The 18687-nt window shown below is 37.0% G+C and overlaps 1 protein-coding gene across 5 annotated transcripts in view; it reads right to left on the reverse strand.

Annotated features, from left to right (window-relative positions):
- Positions 1–18687, reverse strand: part of LOC131066686 (uncharacterized) — a 183383-nt gene that overhangs the window by 75851 nt on the left and 88845 nt on the right. For 4 of the 5 annotated variants that reach the window (XM_058001516.2, XM_058001514.1, XM_058001513.2 and 1 more), the window contains 2 exons: positions 8975–9115; positions 7503–7755 (listed from right to left, as the gene is read on the reverse strand). In XM_058001516.2, the coding sequence (XP_057857499.1) occupies positions 7503–7755; positions 8975–9115 (394 nt within the window). The remainder of the gene's footprint in view (positions 1–7502; positions 7756–8974; positions 9116–18687) is intronic. The other variant, XM_058001518.1, reaches the window with a different exon arrangement.

Here is an 18687-nt window from a genome sequence, read left to right on the forward strand (position 1 = left end):
GCTGAAACCCTTACTCTGCAGCCTGAATCCACAATGAAGAATGCCGTACTCAATCTCTGTCAACTATGCACTATGCCTGAAAAATCCAATGCCAATAACTGCTAAGGGCTACGTCCCAGCCAGTCCAGATCTTGGGATTTGCGTCCCAGATGAAGAATCACTCACTCAGAGCAAATTCACAAAATAAGTTTGATTGCATAAAAAGATAATGAACAATTAGGTCTTCATCTCCTTATATCTCCTTTCCTTTCCAAGCCAAAGCCTAAAAGGGAGTAAAGTTGGCGCATTATGAAAAGAGTGTTATTTTCTAATTATGGCGTCAACTATAGGAAAATAACACTAAATTGCAAATATACAGCGTCAGGCATCCAAAAAGACTCCGGAAGGTGAGAATCATGTAGCAAAGTTCAAGACCTTTCCAACGAGCTATAACACATAGGCATATCAACCCAGATGAAGCCAGAAACCCCTTATTACTCCGAAATGACTAAATAAATAGCCTTATTTTAATTTATTTAATCGCTAACTTAGGAAATATTTAAATATATTAAAATATCTCCAGATATCCAATAACAGCCCAAAATAACCAAACGATCATGAATATAACTTTGTCACCTATCTGTGACCGATCCCGGAAAAGCTGAGCTAACTGGCAGTCCCATCCCTAAAATCTAGGGATGCTCCTAGAAACTAGGAAACACACCCAATCTTCCTGAAACTGAAACCATAGTATGATCCCGTGGAACCTCAAATATGGAAACTGCCACAACCTCCTAAAAGGTAGGGAATCTCCCTAAAAAGTAGGAACCTCTCTTCAAACACCTGTAACTGCTCAAAAGGATCCTGCTTTGCTCCTTGGTCCCCTAGGTGGTCATTCAGTCAACTGCCAGTTCTCCCTAAAAAATAGGAGACCTCGTCCGAAGGTCCGAAACGGCTCACAGAGCCCCTGCAAAGCTCCATGACCCTCAGAATGAGTCCCCTAACCATGTCGTTGACCTACAGGAACTCGAATGGTAGGTCAACCCCTGCTCATCTCATGTCACCTAGAAAAGGGGACATTACAATCTTCCCTTCCTGAAGATTGCTTGCCCTCGAGCAATCTTTACCTGCACACTGAGAACCAATTCACTGGATCCCATATAAATCTGATAAACGTTACTTCACCCAACCGCTGTGCTACTCTGATATAAACATTTGTATACCCAAAGTGAAACAACTCATCATGGATCCACTGAAGAAATATACCACACATGTCAATACCAGGATCCCAAATCTTTGCACTGTCATATCCATCCATCATGTCAATACTCATTATACTGCTGCTGCAAATCTGGACATCACCTAACCAGCTGAGAGTTTCACTCCAATTGAAACCATAAATACCACCAATCTTCAATGTTGAAATGGACCCATCAATAAGACAATTTCCAACAAGCAAAGTGTAATGGAAACCTCTCCAAAACCTTTGATCAGCGGCTGCAACTTGCCCAATTTCTCCACAAGTTAGTATGTCTTCATTGGAGGATGCCAAATAAATATATTGTTTAGCCATGCACCAAATATAGTCTCTTACACGTTGATCTTCATAGCCCACTGTCACATCTAAGAAAACTGAGTCACCAATTAATAAGTACATCGTTGCCCTATCATATGAAAGAGGTGACAAGCACAAATGAATAGTAGATGTTTTTGTTCTGCAACATGGATAAACCTTCAGTGGCTGGTCCACTATGAATGCCACCTAACAACTCATCAACTTCACATCTAGTCTTCCCAACTTGAATGTTCTCAATGCAAGGTTTCAAATTTGACTCATTAGATAAAGGAGAATTGCTGATCAAACTCAGAAAATCAAACTGATTTTTATTTCCATTCAATATATCTTCGCTGTCCTTTTCTTCCCTTGGAAGAAATAAAGATCTTATGGATGATTCTCTTTGTATCCTTGCGTCATCTAACCGATTGTGACACTCTTTGACTCTTTGGAGGTGGTGTCTTGCTTGGGCAGCAAGCGTTTTTGCTTGGGCAGCTCTATGTAACCAATCTTCGTTCAACTTTTGGCAATGTTTTATATCAGCTGCCCCAAAGTACACAAAATCAGACTTATGGTGAGTTGTATTATTTGCATCAGCATAACCCATGCTTGTACCATAAGCACCCGCAAATGTAGAATGCAAATCTTTATTCTCTTCATGACCAAAGGCTGTCATATCTTGAGGAAGAGAAGTTACGTCACTGCTGTTATGGACTTCAGAATTATGATCATACCGTGGTGACAAATCTTTGGATTCACTACACACCATTAAATTTCGACTTTCCTCATGGTCTTCCCAATTGAGAAGAGGAAGTAGTGTGACAAATGAATCCAAACTTACGCTGTCCATTTCAACCTCATGTTCTTCATCAATTGCTGATTCAAAATCAGTCTTTGGGCAATCTGAAAACTCATCAAACCTCTTATGAATGTCTTGTGTATTGCTTGAAGTTACAAACTCTTCCTTCACATCTTCCACCAAAAATGATGGGACAGCGTTGTAACCAACCAAAGAGGCACCAATTGGATCTACATGTCTCTCAAAATCTTCAAATAGTTTCCTACCAATCTCACTGGTAAACATCATATCTGCTCCTCTTCCTTTGCTTCCTTGCTCTCAATTGACTCTTGTTTTGTTCTTGGTTGATGACGTGGACTTGAAAACATCAAGTCATCTTCAACTGGTACACCCATGAATTGTGTGAAGGAAAGGTGGTCACGTATCATTTTAGGAAGAGAGCAATACTTATCATAGTTGTTCATAAGTGTATCATTGAATGTCTTGGCAGGAGACCTTCTCCTTGTACTTGTTGAAGGAGTTGTACCCTTAGACTATCTGGAACTCCTTGAAGGTGTTTGTTCAAATTCTTTCCCTACTTGTTTATTTCTAAACAACCCTGTCATGATGTCCAATTTGATTCTCAACCAAACTAAACTCAAATCTGAATTAGAACTCTTGATCTTCACCCAACAGGTTGGCAAGATCAAAGCTCTGATACCACTGAAAGATCCCTAAACGGGTTCTTTGCTGCCCTGGATAAGTTTTAATTAATAAACTATCTTTCAGAGACTTTTGGTGTTCTTAGAGACTAGACAGAAGATGCAGAAAGTGTTGTTTATTTTTTGGTGATGGGGATTGCAACCATTAACCAATAATAACATAGAATTCAACTCAAAATAACATATAAGCTTCTGATTTTATTTATGACAGCAGATTACATTCAACTAGGAGTGAAGATACATTCACCAAAACAATTAGAAACATACCACGGATCCAGCGCTGGGGTTTGTTGCTGATTTGCTATCCAGAAATGGATATAGGCAGAGTTGAAGGTACAAGGGTAGTCCAGCTGTACCAATACACTTATACTACCTCCAAATGAATTACCAATAACAAATTGGGCCAAAAACCCAATTACTAGCTGGAAATCCAAATTCTGCCAGGCAAAATTATACAATTTTAGCCTTAAATCCTCACTGTTTTGCTCACCCTGATCTCAATTCAAGCCTGATGACTGTGATTTCTTCTACACAGTCCTTGCTAGTCCTAACAATGAAGTTAAGAACAAGAAATGGAGTTAAAACCCTCCATTTTATTTATTATCACTCCACAGCCATCTGTAATGATACGGCCCCCTTGGGAAACAGTACAGCTGCCAAAAGAAATAAGCAATGCACTGAAATTGAATGTATTCTTGCTCAAATCTGATGTAATGACCTTGCTGCTAATGATTACTGAGTTTGATTGTTGAAATGACCCTCAATATGCCTGAAACAAGCTTCTGATGTGTTCCACGTGCCTCCTGTAGAAGGGATTTTGTCCTCCTGAAGACCAAATTTGAGGTTTCCGTCTCAAACCTGCTTGCTGTTGTAAATTGCAGACCTGCAACTTCCAAGTTCTTCACAAAATAATATATCACGAATCAAGAATACCTCTAAGGCTGAATACATGCATTCCTTACATTCCACGTGGGATGTACCTGCTGCAAATGGCGGACCTAAGGCTGCAAGGATCACGCCCAAGCTGAAGAATCAATCTGCCATGCTGAAACCCTTACTCTGCAGCCTGAATCCACAATGAAGAATGGAGTACTCAATCTCTGTCAACTATGCACTATGCCTGAAGAATCCAATGCCAATAACTGTTGAGGGCTACGTCCCAGCCAATCCAGATCTTGGGGTTTGCGTCCTAGATGAAGAATCACTCACTCAGAGCAAATTCACAAAATAAGTTTGATTGTGTAAAAAGATAATGAACAATTAGGTCTTCATCTCCTTATATATCCTTTCCTTTCCAAGCCAAACCCTAAAAGGGAGTAAAGTTGGCGCATTATGAAAAGAGTGTTATTTTCTAATTATGGCATCAACTATAGGAAAATAACACTAAATTGCAAATAAATAGCGTCAGGCATCCAAAAAGACTCCGAAAGTTGAGAATCATGTAGCAAAGTTCAAGACCTTTCCAACGAGCTATAACACGTAGGCATATCAACCCAGATGAAGGCAGAAACCCCTTATTACTCCGAAATGACTAAATACATAGCCTTATTTTAATTTATTTAATCGCTAACTTAGGAAATATTTAAATATATTAAAATATCTCTAGATATCCAATAACAGCCCAAAATAACCAAACAATCATGAATATAACTTTGTCACCTATCTGTGACTGATGCCGGAAAAGCTAAGCTAACTGGCAGTCCCATCCCAAAAATCTAAGGATGCTCCTAGAAACTAGGAAACACACCCAATCTTCCTAAAACTGAAACCATAGTATGGTCCCGTGGAACCTCAAATATGGAAACTGCCACAACCTCCTAAAAGGTAGGGAATCTCCCTAAAAAGTAGGAACCTCTCTTCAAACACCTATAACTGCTCAAAAGGATCCTTCTTTGCTCCTTGGTCCCTCAGGTGGTCATTCAGTCAACTGCCAGTTCTCCCTAGAAAATAGGAGACCTCGTCCGAAGGTCCGAAATAGCTCACAGAGCCCCTACAAAGCTCCATTACCCTCAGAATGAGTCCCCTAACCATGTCGTTGACCTACGGGAACTCAAATGGTAGGTCAACCCCTGCTCATCTCATGTCACCTAGAAAAGGGGACATTACATGTGGCCACTTCCAGGCATGAATGGTACGCTTTGAGGAACTCAGAGTATGTCTCGACTGGACGTGAGGTTGCCTTGGTGGATGCACAGAGGGCTCAGGAGGAGCTGACCACCAGGTTGGAGGCAGTCGTAGCGTGAGACTTAGCTCAACGTACCCAAGAGTTGGATGCCGAGAGGGCAACACGGGTGGCTATCGAGGACAAATTGGCTAGGGAGACAGTATCATTTGAGTAGCAGTTGGTGGAGGCTGAGACTAAAAAGCGTGTTTTGCAGACAAGTTTGGTTTAGGCACAGGAGGACTGTTTTGTCAAGAAAGAAAAAAAGAGAACTCCTTGCGGAAGCAATAATGGTGACATCTGCACTTGAGCATCGGATGGTAGTAGAAAAGGGTTTTCAGGCGAGGACACAAGACACAGTAGGTGTATGAGTTCCGGGCTCGACTGGCGTTAGCAGTTCCTACAGTTCTATACCTTGGTTTTGTTTACTGTATGAACATCGTCTCTATTTTGTATTAAGTCGTCTGGAGACGACTTCTTTTCTTGGGGAGGATGATGTTGCCGGGAATAATCATTATGTTATGTTGTTATATTATGTTTATGTTGTCATCGGTAATAATGAGTTACGACAGTTAGTTAGATGTCCTGAAGGGCAGTTGGACGCGACGGTTGGTCGCACCCCTTGGGGTATTATATATTGCATACCTTTCCTTCTTAGTATCATCATGATAGTCGTATCTGGTGTGATGTTGTAAGCTCTTGATGTACATGGACTGTTGAATTAATACAGAAACTGGTTCTTTAATATATTTCCGTTATGTTCTGTGCATTTACTTTCTGCGTTTAATCGTTTACCCATATGTGGCAAACAATCGTTTGGAAGAGTGATGTCCTCTAGATAACAATGCTGATCACAACTCTTTGTTAATCACTGCTCCTCATTTTATATCTATTAATCACTCCTTTTATGAATAAATAGCTCCTATTTATTATATCAATGGCTCCCCAAATAAATTGCTCACCTTATAACATATAAATTGCTGTGCTGTTCTCATTAGTTGCTTCCTTTACTCATCATTATTTCCGCCTTTAGTAATTCTAATCATATTTTAGTTTGCGACTATTTTTATTTAATCACTTAACATAGTCTCTGATTAAATCGACTTTCTTAGTCACTAATCATCCTTTTGTTTGTTGTTGATTATTGTTGGTTTTCCACTTTGACTTCTACAGAATCTCTTCATCACTTCCATGTATATCATTAACAGCCTTTTCATTTTTAATCACCAGTGCTGCGGAATATCTTCATAACTTCCACATATATCATTAGCTCATCTGTGCCATTTTTATGGGATCTGGGAAATCTTTACATTTATTCTCTATATCAAACACGTATCAATATTCTCTATAGACTTGATGATAGAGTAAGATTAGATAGTTACTCCAACTGCATAGTTGCCAACTGCTGCTTTGAATGCAAGCATCAACCCTTTAAATACCATAAGCTTTTCACTGTAGTTAAACTTTCATCAAATCTTTTCAGACAGGAACTAGAACCAAATGTCTCAAAAGCAATTCAAGATAACCAGTGAACTGCAACTAATAGTCTAATACTATAGTTATACATTGAGAAACAATGAAAATTTCAAGGACATAATATTGTCTTTCAACTACTTAGTTTTGTAGAATAGTTACAGGGATCCAATGGGCCAAACGTTCTGGCCCCAATAAAGACAAATATAATTCATAGGGCTATCAACTCTATAGTCAAGTTCATGGGAGACATCCCTCCTGCAAGATAAAGGAAGAACATCTATATTCAAAGAAACAAGTGCTCCCTCTCATAAGAGTTAACTTGCCTCAAGCAATTTTATCAATGCTGATGTTGGGAGGCTAGCTGAATTGACCCAGACACCATCAGAAAGCTATACAAGCGTAATTCCATTTGATTTACACTCATCATGCCATGCAAAACTTTTCCTCAAGTTATTTTCCATAAAGGTGGATTAAAGCAATTTGAATTGAGGAGAAAAAGGAATCTAGAATGAAGAGTGTTTCTAGATGGCCAGTTGCCATCATTAGAGAGCTCACAAAGTATTCCATACAAAAATTGTCCATTAATTAAAACAACCATACATCATTGCAATGTGAGTTGACATCTCCTTTGCTTCATTAATATGCATGTGAGCCAAATTACAATTGGATAAAATGAAATGAGCTTCATTGTTACCGTATCATAGGAAAATTCAATACAAATTTGACAATTTTAAAACACAATAAATTATTATGTAAACAAAACTAAAACATAATTAGTACATGCAACATCCAGAATTTGTTGAAAATCAGGGCGAGGTAAGAATAATGAACCTGTATTAACCATGAAACTGAGTCAATGTGCCCCCCCATAGCTGCACGATGTAATGGTGTGCAACCACAACCATCTCTAGCATTGATATCTGCACCAGATGTAGAAAGCAAATTCAAACACAGAACATGCCCACCAGCAGCCGCTTCATGAATTGGTTGGCTACCACCACTATCTGTTGTTACTGGGCTAGCCCCAAAATTGAGAAGCAGTTGCAACACTTCTACATGCCCATTAAGCGCTGCAGTATGAACACTGATTCCATAAGAGCCAACTCTTATCAGAAATCAGAGAATAAAGAAATTGATAAAAAATGTGTATCCAAATGCTACAGTTAAACGCACGGCACAAACTTATATATCAAATAAGCCTCTTCAATCTATAACTTGCAGTAGGAAAATAAAAAAGATCAAACTTGCATTCAAAAGCATAAGCAAGATTGCCAAACCTATAAGTACAGCCACAACACAAATTTTTGTCAGCACGTAAGCTTCACTAAATATCATTTACAACTTGGACAAATGCTATTGATTAATATAGAATGAAAGGCTTGATACTATATTAAATTCTTAATATTGCAAGCTTGATTTCTTATGCAAATTCATCTAAATATATAAAATAGAAACTTGAAGATAATTGATAAAAAATATCAGGATCCTAATTATGTGAAAGGCATTTTAGGTCCTACAGAAATCAACTATCATATTCTATTTTCTAATTAATTTAAATGGGGACCCATTTCTTTATTTCCTATCGACTAAGGGGATAAAGTTAGGGAAAAAAATTAATAATAATATTTTATGTTTGTCCCACTAATTTTTTTTTAAACATTGCAAAAGGGCAACTTAAATATTATTATTATTTTAATCGAGTGGCTATCTAAATGCGACATTAGAAGGCCTTACATAATATTTTATCAAAAAGTGGTTTTGAACACTTTTGGAGGGAATTTTTAGAGGGAAAAGGAGATTCAAACTAATAGGGCCAAAAAGGAAGAGAATTGCTCAAAGGAGATCATCCATTATTGTTGTAATCAAATCGTTTTCTCAACACTAGAGCATTTGTGTTCATGTTCTCACCTCTGGATGAAAACCCTTGTTGTATGTCTCCCACTTCATTGACCATTACTATGGCATCCTTGAATTATGGTGAGAAAGAGTGTGAAGGTCTGTTTAACATTGGAGTTCATGAGAATGCCCCCACATAGGTATTGCATTGCAGAATTGACCGTATTTTGTAAGGTTTGGTAAACACTAAAACAGAAAAAATTGTGCTTTTGGATGTTTGCAAGGTGCCAGAAACTACAAATTTACTTCATATTTTTCGCCTTCATTTGATTCGTAAGTGGTGACCTTGAAGTAGAGTCAATAATATTATGCAGGTCCATAATTTTGATACCAATGTTCATAAAATGTGAATTCTTAGCTAAAATATCAATGCCATAAAGTAAGAGAAGAATTATTTTGAAGTGTACCTGCTCCGGCCATTCTTTGTTTTACAAGTCACATCTGCCTTGCTTAACAACAAAGTTTCAACAGTTGAAAATGATCCAATACGAGCAGCAAGATCAAGCGGTCTTTCTCCTTTGTTGTCAGTATCATCTACATTTGCTCCCCTTTGATATAAGCATCAAAAGGGAATACTTTAGTTTCCACTTTATCAGAACAAGTTCATGTACTGCAGAATAGTCAATGCCTACTATTATTGAGAAAACAAAAAAAGTCCTTGCGTTTTGCATTTAAGTTTTTAACCATCAATTATTGGATATAATTTTATATTAGACATAATATGTTAAAGATGCAATATCATCATTTAGTTATGTCTAAAAGTCAGTTTACAATGGAAGTTACAACTACCATGTAACTTCCCTATTCAATTATAAATAAAAGCCACACTCATTGAAATGTGTGCCATACGGTTCTCTCAAATTCTTTGCATTCATTCTTCCAACATTTTGTATTAGTAAAAGGACACCCTAGGAAGGGAGTATGTTGTTCAATGTGAGGAAGTCCTAGAGAGGGTATGTAGATCAGAGCAAGGAAGCCCTTTGAGAGGTTATGCTGATTCAGAACGAGGAAGTCCTTGAAGAGGGTACACTAAATGAGAGCAAAGAAATGCCTGGAGAGGGTATGCTGAATAATAGGATGGAAACCCTATAAAGGGTGCACTAATCCAATCCATTTGGAAGGAGAAAAATTTGCCCAAAAGACTTTGTGAAAGAGATTGCAAATTGCTGTCCTGTCAAAAGAGAGAAATCGCTGCTGTCAGCATAATTGTAGCCTAAAATCAGAGATTTGTACAGATGAACATAATGGCATGTTACATTGAAAATTGCACCATGCTATGTATGAATAGTCAGATATAGTATAATTGAACAGTAAATGGTACAGATAGAGCATGAACAACACATGTGAACAACGATCTTCTTGCCAATCATGGCATGGACTTGAATCCTTTTTCAAGCTTGGTAGTGGATTGTGTTAACATTTGCTGTAATAACCATCCTAGATTTTTTTTTTTTAATTTTTGCCAATGAGATAACAATAACATAAACTTGCCAAACAAAGTCACAACTGCTGTCATACATTTCTGAATTGGATAATCAGCATCATATAACTGCTGTTACAAATGTTTTTATTGAAAATCATTCACAAGAGATGCCAATAAATGAAATGAACAAAATAGTAAGATGCTCACTTGATAATACCTCAAATGAAAGATGGAAATAACCTGGTATAGGTTTGCACACAATGGAAATGAGCTTCTACAGGGCTGATATGTCTATACATGAAGTTACAGGTCTACTGTCCTATGTTGCAGGTCTAGAGAACAAATTATGCAAGGAGAGAAAGGCCATTTTAAGGCTAAAGAATTGTAAAGTGGATTGTGATTTTTAATAAATAAAATTATGAGTTGAAAGTTGTTTTGTTACAATCTAGTTGTGTGGTTTGTGGTTTGTGGTTTGTGAGTTTGCAGGCAGGAGAAGTTCATCGGTCTTGCATCAAACCATCATGACTTGGAATGCTCATTTCCTCATGTGAGCTAGGATGTGAAAGATGTCCATGTTGTTGCTTGATTTTTTGTAGATTCTGCCTTGCTAGAGCAGATATCATCTTAGCATGCTTAGCTTTCTCCATCCACTCGTCACATTGCAGTAAAGTCCTCTCTTCATTTTCAATACTATCCATCAATTTCCTTGGCTCCTTGTTTATTGCTGATGTGACATTGTGTTAGAACATAATGTTATTATGGATCATACCCTTATAACATTTATATAATGTTCTAATAAAAGGTAATAAAAACTTATATATTATATGCTTTAGAAGCATATCCCATTTGAAATAATTATAATCTAATAACTATTAGATTATTAATTATTTGCAGTGAAGCAAAAAAATTGTAAAAGATCGCAATTATACACGATTAATCGTGAATTGCACAGGACCGTAATTTTTACCCCTAATAAATCATGATTTGCAGTCAACGATTTTCAATCCGATTTAATAGGCGATTAGTCAAAAATAAATCGGTGATAAATTGGCAAAAAGCCTTTGGGAAAATGCTGATAATCCTAAACACAAACCGCGGAGCCAAAAAACTTGCCAAAACAATATCACCTTACTTGTTTCCACAGCGATGTGAAGCGACACGACGGCGCGAAGGGAACGAATTCTGCTAGTATTGCTCAGTCGGGTGTTAGTGTTGCACAGTTGGGAAGTTGTGTGTGAGGTAGGCGTATGATAAAGTCCACATTTGTTTTTAGATGAAGTCATATCTGTGTGTTTCTTAAATAAAAACAACAGCACTCATACGTCTTTCTTCATACTTAATAGTCTTTGTCCCAACAACAAAAAAATCCCACCGTCCAAGCCTTAAATTTGATTATCGGATGAGTGTATTTGAGTTTCAACCATAAAATACAATCAAAATCTTTAAAAGACTTTGTATTGCGTATTTTATATTTATTTTAAGATTATGTTTATAAATAAATTATATATTGTTTATATTAAAATATTGTAAAGTAAATAGTTTATTAACACAAATATTGTTAAATAAATATTAAATATAATTAATTTTTTAAAAACTTTCATACATATTTCTCTTCGAATTGTTACTACTAATAACAAAAATTTCTTAAATTAATTCAAATAGTTTTTCATTATCAAATTCTTTTAAGTTTGCTTACCAATATCTTCAAAAATCCAAGATAATGCCTCTAGAAGTGTGGCGAGATTTATGCATCCATGTTTATGTCAATGAATTTGCCCATCTGGCAAACAATTATACCAAATCCTCTCCAAACCGACAGATAACTCTTATCAAGGCATATGTAATTAATGCGGCAGGTAGCCATCGAGTATGATGGCCGGCTCTTAATGAGAGCAATCACATCAAATTTGTTTCTTCAAGTTGGTTGCTTCTTCCATTTCCTTTCTCTCCTGCCTTGGTCGAGCCTTCATTCTCAAAAGATTGGTTCATCTCTGAGAGAGCGAGATAATTCCCTTGCCTTGGCTAGTCGAAAATGGCCAGTTCATCGAAATTTATCATTAAGGATTTTCCGGACCCAATCTCATGCTTGGGTGTGGACACTCCAGTGTCTTTAGCAAGTCCAAACAGACAAGCAAATTTCAAGGAAATATCGGATCAGAGACTGAAGAGATTACTTCATACTATAGATGAATTGGTCATCTAGGAAGTTAAAAGGGTTTCGGGAAGGGGTCATCTTGAAAGAAATGAGTATTATAGGGATAATACCCAAGTCTCCTCAAGATTGTGGCGTCTTTGCTAGATAATCAAGTGCCCAAGGTAGAGATGAGGCCAACCACCTCTTCAACCCGAACCTACTGGTAGGTTTAGGTAAAGTCTAGCAGTATGTCGTGCTTGGAACTGGTCTCCCGCGGCCTGGGGATCTTGCTTCGATCTTGGATTTAGAAGAATCTCTAACTTTTTATCCATTTCTCCTAGACCTCAAGGGCCCAACACTCATGAAACACAGAGCAATCACTGCTATGGCTCGTGTTTTCTTAAAATGGAAGTTTTTAACAGACCATGCTGAAGACCCAAACAAGGAGGAGGAATTCAAAGACTTCACTATCTTGAATGGCTTCCTCACTCCGAAAGATGAAGAAGATGTCCTCTGTAATGGCAACAATTCAGTTCATTTGCAGAGTAACCAAGGAAGCGGTCGAGGGCAGGGCAGCCAAGGTGGCGGTCGTGGTCGTGAACGAGGAAGGGGTCGGGGCAGAGAGTGGGGTCGTGGTCGCAAAGGTTGTGGGGGTCATAGTGTAGATCAGCCTAGTTCCCATCCTGTGTCTTCATCCTAGGATTGCTTTCAAACCAGAAAGAGATATGAATTTATTTGCAAATTTAGTTTCTTTTTGATAAGTTTCCTGAATTTAAGCATCATGTTGTAATGTTGAATATACTAGACCTTCGATGTTTTTGATGAACTTTACAAATTCTGTGGTTTGAAAATAGATTAAATCAGGAAAATCTCCTCTGCTATGGAAGGCCTAGAAGGGCATTCAGACTGTTAATATTTTTGTAATTATGCATCCTTTTTTTTTATATCAAAATATTGGCTTTGCCATTTGCTGACCAAAAATAAAAATTCTTTTAAGTTTAGTTGTTTTAAATATTTGTAATTGATTGTCACAAAATTTGGTAATTAATTACAGCAAAAATTATTAATTCTTTTTTTTATTAGTAAGGGGCACTTTTTAATGTGTTGAATAACACTTTTGACTGGAGCTATGAACCAGTGAGGACACATTTTTGAGGGACCTCATCCTCAGAGATGTTTGGCAACTCCATCCTTATATCTCCTTTGCCAACTTAATACTCCATGCTTACTACGCACAAGTGGCTCCTTATATCTCTATTGCTGCTCGTAGGGATAGCCCACACCACCAGCATGAACGCTCTGTGAGCCAAGTGGGCATTGTCTAGTACTGACATCTCCTTATCTCTCTATACCGCACCCTCCTTATCTCTCTGTCGTGCACTAGCACCGCCTCCTTATCTCTCTGACATGCGCATCGCCTCCTTATCTCTTTGTCACGCTCTATCCTCACCACCTTATCTCTCCATTGCATGTGTTACCTCCTTATCTCTCCATTGTGCACTTCACCACCTTAACTCTTCGTTATGCGCCCATGGCTTGCCGGTCAACCTTGACAAGCCCGACAAACACCTCCTCCAACGAGTAGCATGAACATCTCTCCTGAGTGCGTGCAAAGCCTCCTTTGACCATCCTTCATCCTACAAGGTTTCAAACCCAAGATTGCCCTCTCAACAAGGCTCGCAACATCTGTTGCACTACGGGGACATCCCCACAAAAATTATTAATTCTTAATATAATGTTAGAGCTTGATTTAAAATCTAGCCTTATTGCATGGTCGAAGCCCCTTTCCTACCTCCTAGATTGATGCTAATATCAAACTAGACCTAGTATGAATTTGAATATGATTTGTGGTTAGGATCTTCAAATCGATTAAATCTCAATGACTAAGTTAGCACATCATTTTGACAAGTGTCACCATCTGGTTATTATTTATGCTATTGTTAGTTATTATTTTTGCCAATCAAATCTTAATTGGCATTTTGACAACTGTCACCATCTAGTTATTATTTATGTTGTTGTGGTATGTTTTGTGCAATGTAATCAACCATATGAATATAAACAACAAAATCTTTTTTCTACAATTCATAGGTTGAGCACTCTATTTTATTTGCTCTCAATATCTCTATCCTATGGAAATGCCCTTACATTTTTTTTAAAAGAGTATTTTTTGATTCTTCTTCTACACTTTTTTACGTTTTTTTTTTAATCTGATTTTTTCTCGATTATTTCAAAAAATCTTATACTTTTGGTTTGCTGATGTTTTCCCCAAAAGATTAGTGTTTCTTTGATTATTTGTGAATGGGGGTTATTGAAAAGGTGTGACTAGTGAAGTCACCCTTCCTCCTATATTTAAGGAGGTCCTCTATCATTTGAGAGGTGTGTGAATTTGGAGATTTATAGTGAGTTGTATCACTATGCACAAGAGTTATTATTGGCCATCAGGAAGTATTGGAGGAGTATCCCAGGTTCAAGTCTATTTTGTTGTAGACTATATTTTGTAAGTGTTTTAATAAAATGATACTTTATGGGGTTTTTAACCCGAAAGGATTTTCCCATGTATATCTTAAGTGATGTGTTAATTTATGGTTGTGTGATTGTTAATGTATTTATTTTATATCTTGTTTATAATGATTAGTATCCTTAGATCCTAATTTCTAGCACATTTCCTATCATAAATTCATGAAGATTTCCTTCAATCAGCCTTTCTTCATCCTCCTCACTTTGCTGATCTGAATTCTTTGTTGGATGTTGCAACAATTCTTCCCTATGGATTTCATCAATCCCTTCAACTAACAGCTACAATTCCCTAATCCTTGAATTACCTTTCTGTTTCTTAGGTGTAGTTGAAATTGTTATTTGATTTTCTACTTTGTATAAGGAAGAGTGAGCCATACTTAGTTGATAGTAAAGTTCCTCAACCTCTCTTTCCTTGTCTTCATTGAACTTGATGACTAGATCTATATCCATAAGTAGTTGCAAATAATCTGATTTCACCGTTTCTACTGCTTCTTTGATTGTTTGCAGCCGTGCACCAGTAATTCCACTAGCAACTCCTTTCTGCCTCTCCTCAATTTGAGTTTTCCACATAAGATCTTCAATGTATTTATGAGTATTACAGTCCTTGTTAATACTTGCACAATCTTCTCCTCTGTGACCAACAACTATTCTTTCAAATATTTCTCTACCAATATTCTCTGTTTATTCTTATCTAAGTGATTAGAACTATCACACAACAAATCTCCTGATTCACTTTTATTTGTAAGAACACTCTCCTCATCAAAAACAATTGACTTACTAGAGGATACCATATAATCCTCAAGAGCGTCATGTTCAAAATTCATTTCTTCATTCAGCTTATCAATATAAATTTCTAAATCACCCACATAAAAACTTGAGCATCCTTCCTTTGCTGGCTTAGTGAGACCAGATTCTATGATCTCATCAATGCACTCATTTCTAATAGAGGAAATGCATGAAGATTCATCTTCACCATCATTGGAATAACAAATAATTTCCTCATCTTGTATTTCTTTGCGAACATCTTGGAAATCTGTCACACATTCACCATGAAGCAAGGTATTCTCTTCAAGATCTAGATATTCTTTCAAGTTCTGAACAAAATTGTATATAACCATTACTCTTATTCTGATATTAGTCAAGAAATTACATTGGAAATACAGAATGCAGAGTACAACATATAGACTTGCCTAGAAGAGCATGTCAGGAATACTTTTTTCTTCGACAAAATGCATTGCTTTGTAGTGCCAACACAACAGCATGTCTAAACGCCCTAGATTTGTATATTATTATTAGAAAGTTCACGCAGTCATCACTGGAAGTCTGAGCAATGATGCCAAATTGAGTAATTCAATCCACACACCGCCACTATCCCAATATCGAGAGTTGCTTGATCGGGTTATATACAGTTCAGACTCCAAACACGATATACAAATAATAAATTTCACCACGCGATGCTGTAAATTATAATCAATCTCCAGAAATATATATAGTTTCATAGTCACCTGTTTTATAGTTCACTAAGAGACACCTCTCAACACGATCATGCATGACACAGAAAAACCTTTGAACCCAATGATTCATTCCAAAACACAGGCATAATTGATATAAACATTGCTTCCATAATATTATTGACTCCCAACAATATTCTTTCTGCAGAGAGATAATTCTCACGACATTCCAATGATGGGTGTTGCATAGGTTATCAGAAATACAAAGAGTGTGAGGTATAACTCCAAGAAAGTATGCCGTTCCACGCCTTGAAACCTTTCTCTCTACAGTAAATCCAACGCTTCATAAATGAAATGGACGCCAAGGAAGCAATACACGATGCCCTATGAATGACATCCGTAGCAAAGAGAAGTTTCTCCAAACTCGTGTCTCATGCCTAGTTCGTACCATTTTCTCGTCAATGCCAATAACACTTAGCGGAAATATTTTCTACTAATCGACCCTTTTCCAATCCTTCGGTTATTTCATAAAGTATGAAATACAAATATAATTCATAATCGCCTGATATTTGAATTTTAGACTTTTATAATATTAATTCCAAGCCACTCAACTTAGATGAATTTCTCCAAAGTTATATGGATACTTTCCCCACGATTCCCAAAGTTTGATATATTTTTTTATTTCTCACGCTGGAGTAATAACACGACGATTTGTCCAGAATAATTACTTTGTTCAGCAACATATCTTTAAATCTCCAAATAATTAATCTTTCAGCCATCATAAATTCGTCATAAATTACCTTCCAATAAACCTTATTCTGCAAAAATAATAAATATCTGTGTAAATTAGTTTGCAATTTGTCTGCAGAACTTCCAACCATTAATGCTCAACTGAGAAGCCTGCCTCACTCCCGCAAGATCATATACGGCAAATAGTCTCCGCCGAAGATGATTTTGAGATAGATTTGAGAAACTTCTCGTTCAAAACTGAATGCAATATAAGATCATTCCATATTTCATCCATTCCCCAAATCTCCATTTATAATATTATTTTTGGTTCCATTCAGTTGCTTTCCTGTACTGGTAATACTGGTAATATTTACTGACTTTTAATCTTCATTTTTTAAAGCCACTTAATTTAATTATTAATATTAACTTTTAATTCAACTTTGGGTAACAATAATCATTATTATTATCAAGTTGCATTCACAAGCAACCTACAATTACAAAGTGAAATTAAGTAGAATTTATTTTTATTTTTAATTAGCTTCGATTCAGCATAAATTACTATAAATTAAAGAACATAAATTTAGTCTAAAATTCAACATAAATTATCAAAAAATTTAAATCAACTAACCTGCCACTCACCTCTATGAGAGAGGCGCTTGTGGCTTTTTCCCACAATTTTCAAAGTAGTAACCAAATTCTCTCAATTAAGGATTATTTGTCACATTGAAAGAGATGTTGTTACAGTACCAAAAATCAACACATACAATGTTTGCATGCTCATGCACCACCCTATTCCACCTAATTTCCTCCAATGAAGGTTGTGCTCCAAGTGTGTTTTGAGCACAAAAAAATTATGGGGCATGCATGTAGGCAATTATGGGGCATGCATGTAAGCAATGATGCTAGTACTCTACTAGAAGTAGGTGATTGGTGGTGGTGGTGGTGGTAGTGGATTTGGTTCGGATGCATGGACCATGAAGAGAGCCCACTGTGCCCTGAAGTGCACCTTCATCTGATTCAAAGTTGATTGGTGCACCTTGAGAAGCTATTATGGATGCTTTGCATGGCTGCTTTTGCCCTCTCCCTTTGCAATTTTCTCTCTTCTGCAGCTGCAAGTGTAATGTCCCCTCTTCGCTAGTTGCCACTCAGGAGCATGGATTTGCCTGTTAGCCATCTTCGCGGACAAATTTACAATTTAGGAGATGATTGGCTAACCAAGGGGATTTGTACTTAGTCATTTTATTGGCCTTGGTGAGCTTATGTTATGTAAACTTTATAATATTTCATTATAAAGTTAATTTTTCTAAAATTAGACATATTTTATAAAGTAACTTTATAAAGAGGGGTTAATTAAGTTGTCAATGATAAAATATAAAAGTAACTCCTTTATGCACGCCTAACTAGGTAAAAAGGCAATTAAACGTTAAATTAAAAAATGGCCCCATCAATTATGAAATGTAACCCTCAAGCCAGATGCCCAAGTTGAGGGAATATTCCTTGGGAATCGTGGCATATTGGAGCCCTAATTTGAGTGTTGGGTTTTGGAGAGCATAAATGAATGTGTACGGCAACCATTTTGGCATTCTCTTGTTCATTTTTTATCTCTCATTTGGGAAATTGCAACTCTGAGATCATATCAGCAGCATACAGGTGTTGGAGAACGAAAACTCTTCAATTCCAAGCAAGCTTAGATGAAACCCCGGGCCATATTTCAGAGGAATTCACTCAAAATTTCTATTTTGGCTTCACAATTCAGTCATTATCAACATTTACAGACCTGCAACAGCAAGGAGATCAATTATCGGAAGCAATTGAGGGCAGCAAATATCATTTTCCAACTCCACGTGGTCATCCTATGCTAGCCAT

Source organism: Cryptomeria japonica, chromosome 3, assembly GCF_030272615.1.
Source record: "Cryptomeria japonica chromosome 3, Sugi_1.0, whole genome shotgun sequence".
NCBI lineage: Eukaryota > Viridiplantae > Streptophyta > Pinopsida > Cupressales > Cupressaceae > Cryptomeria > Cryptomeria japonica.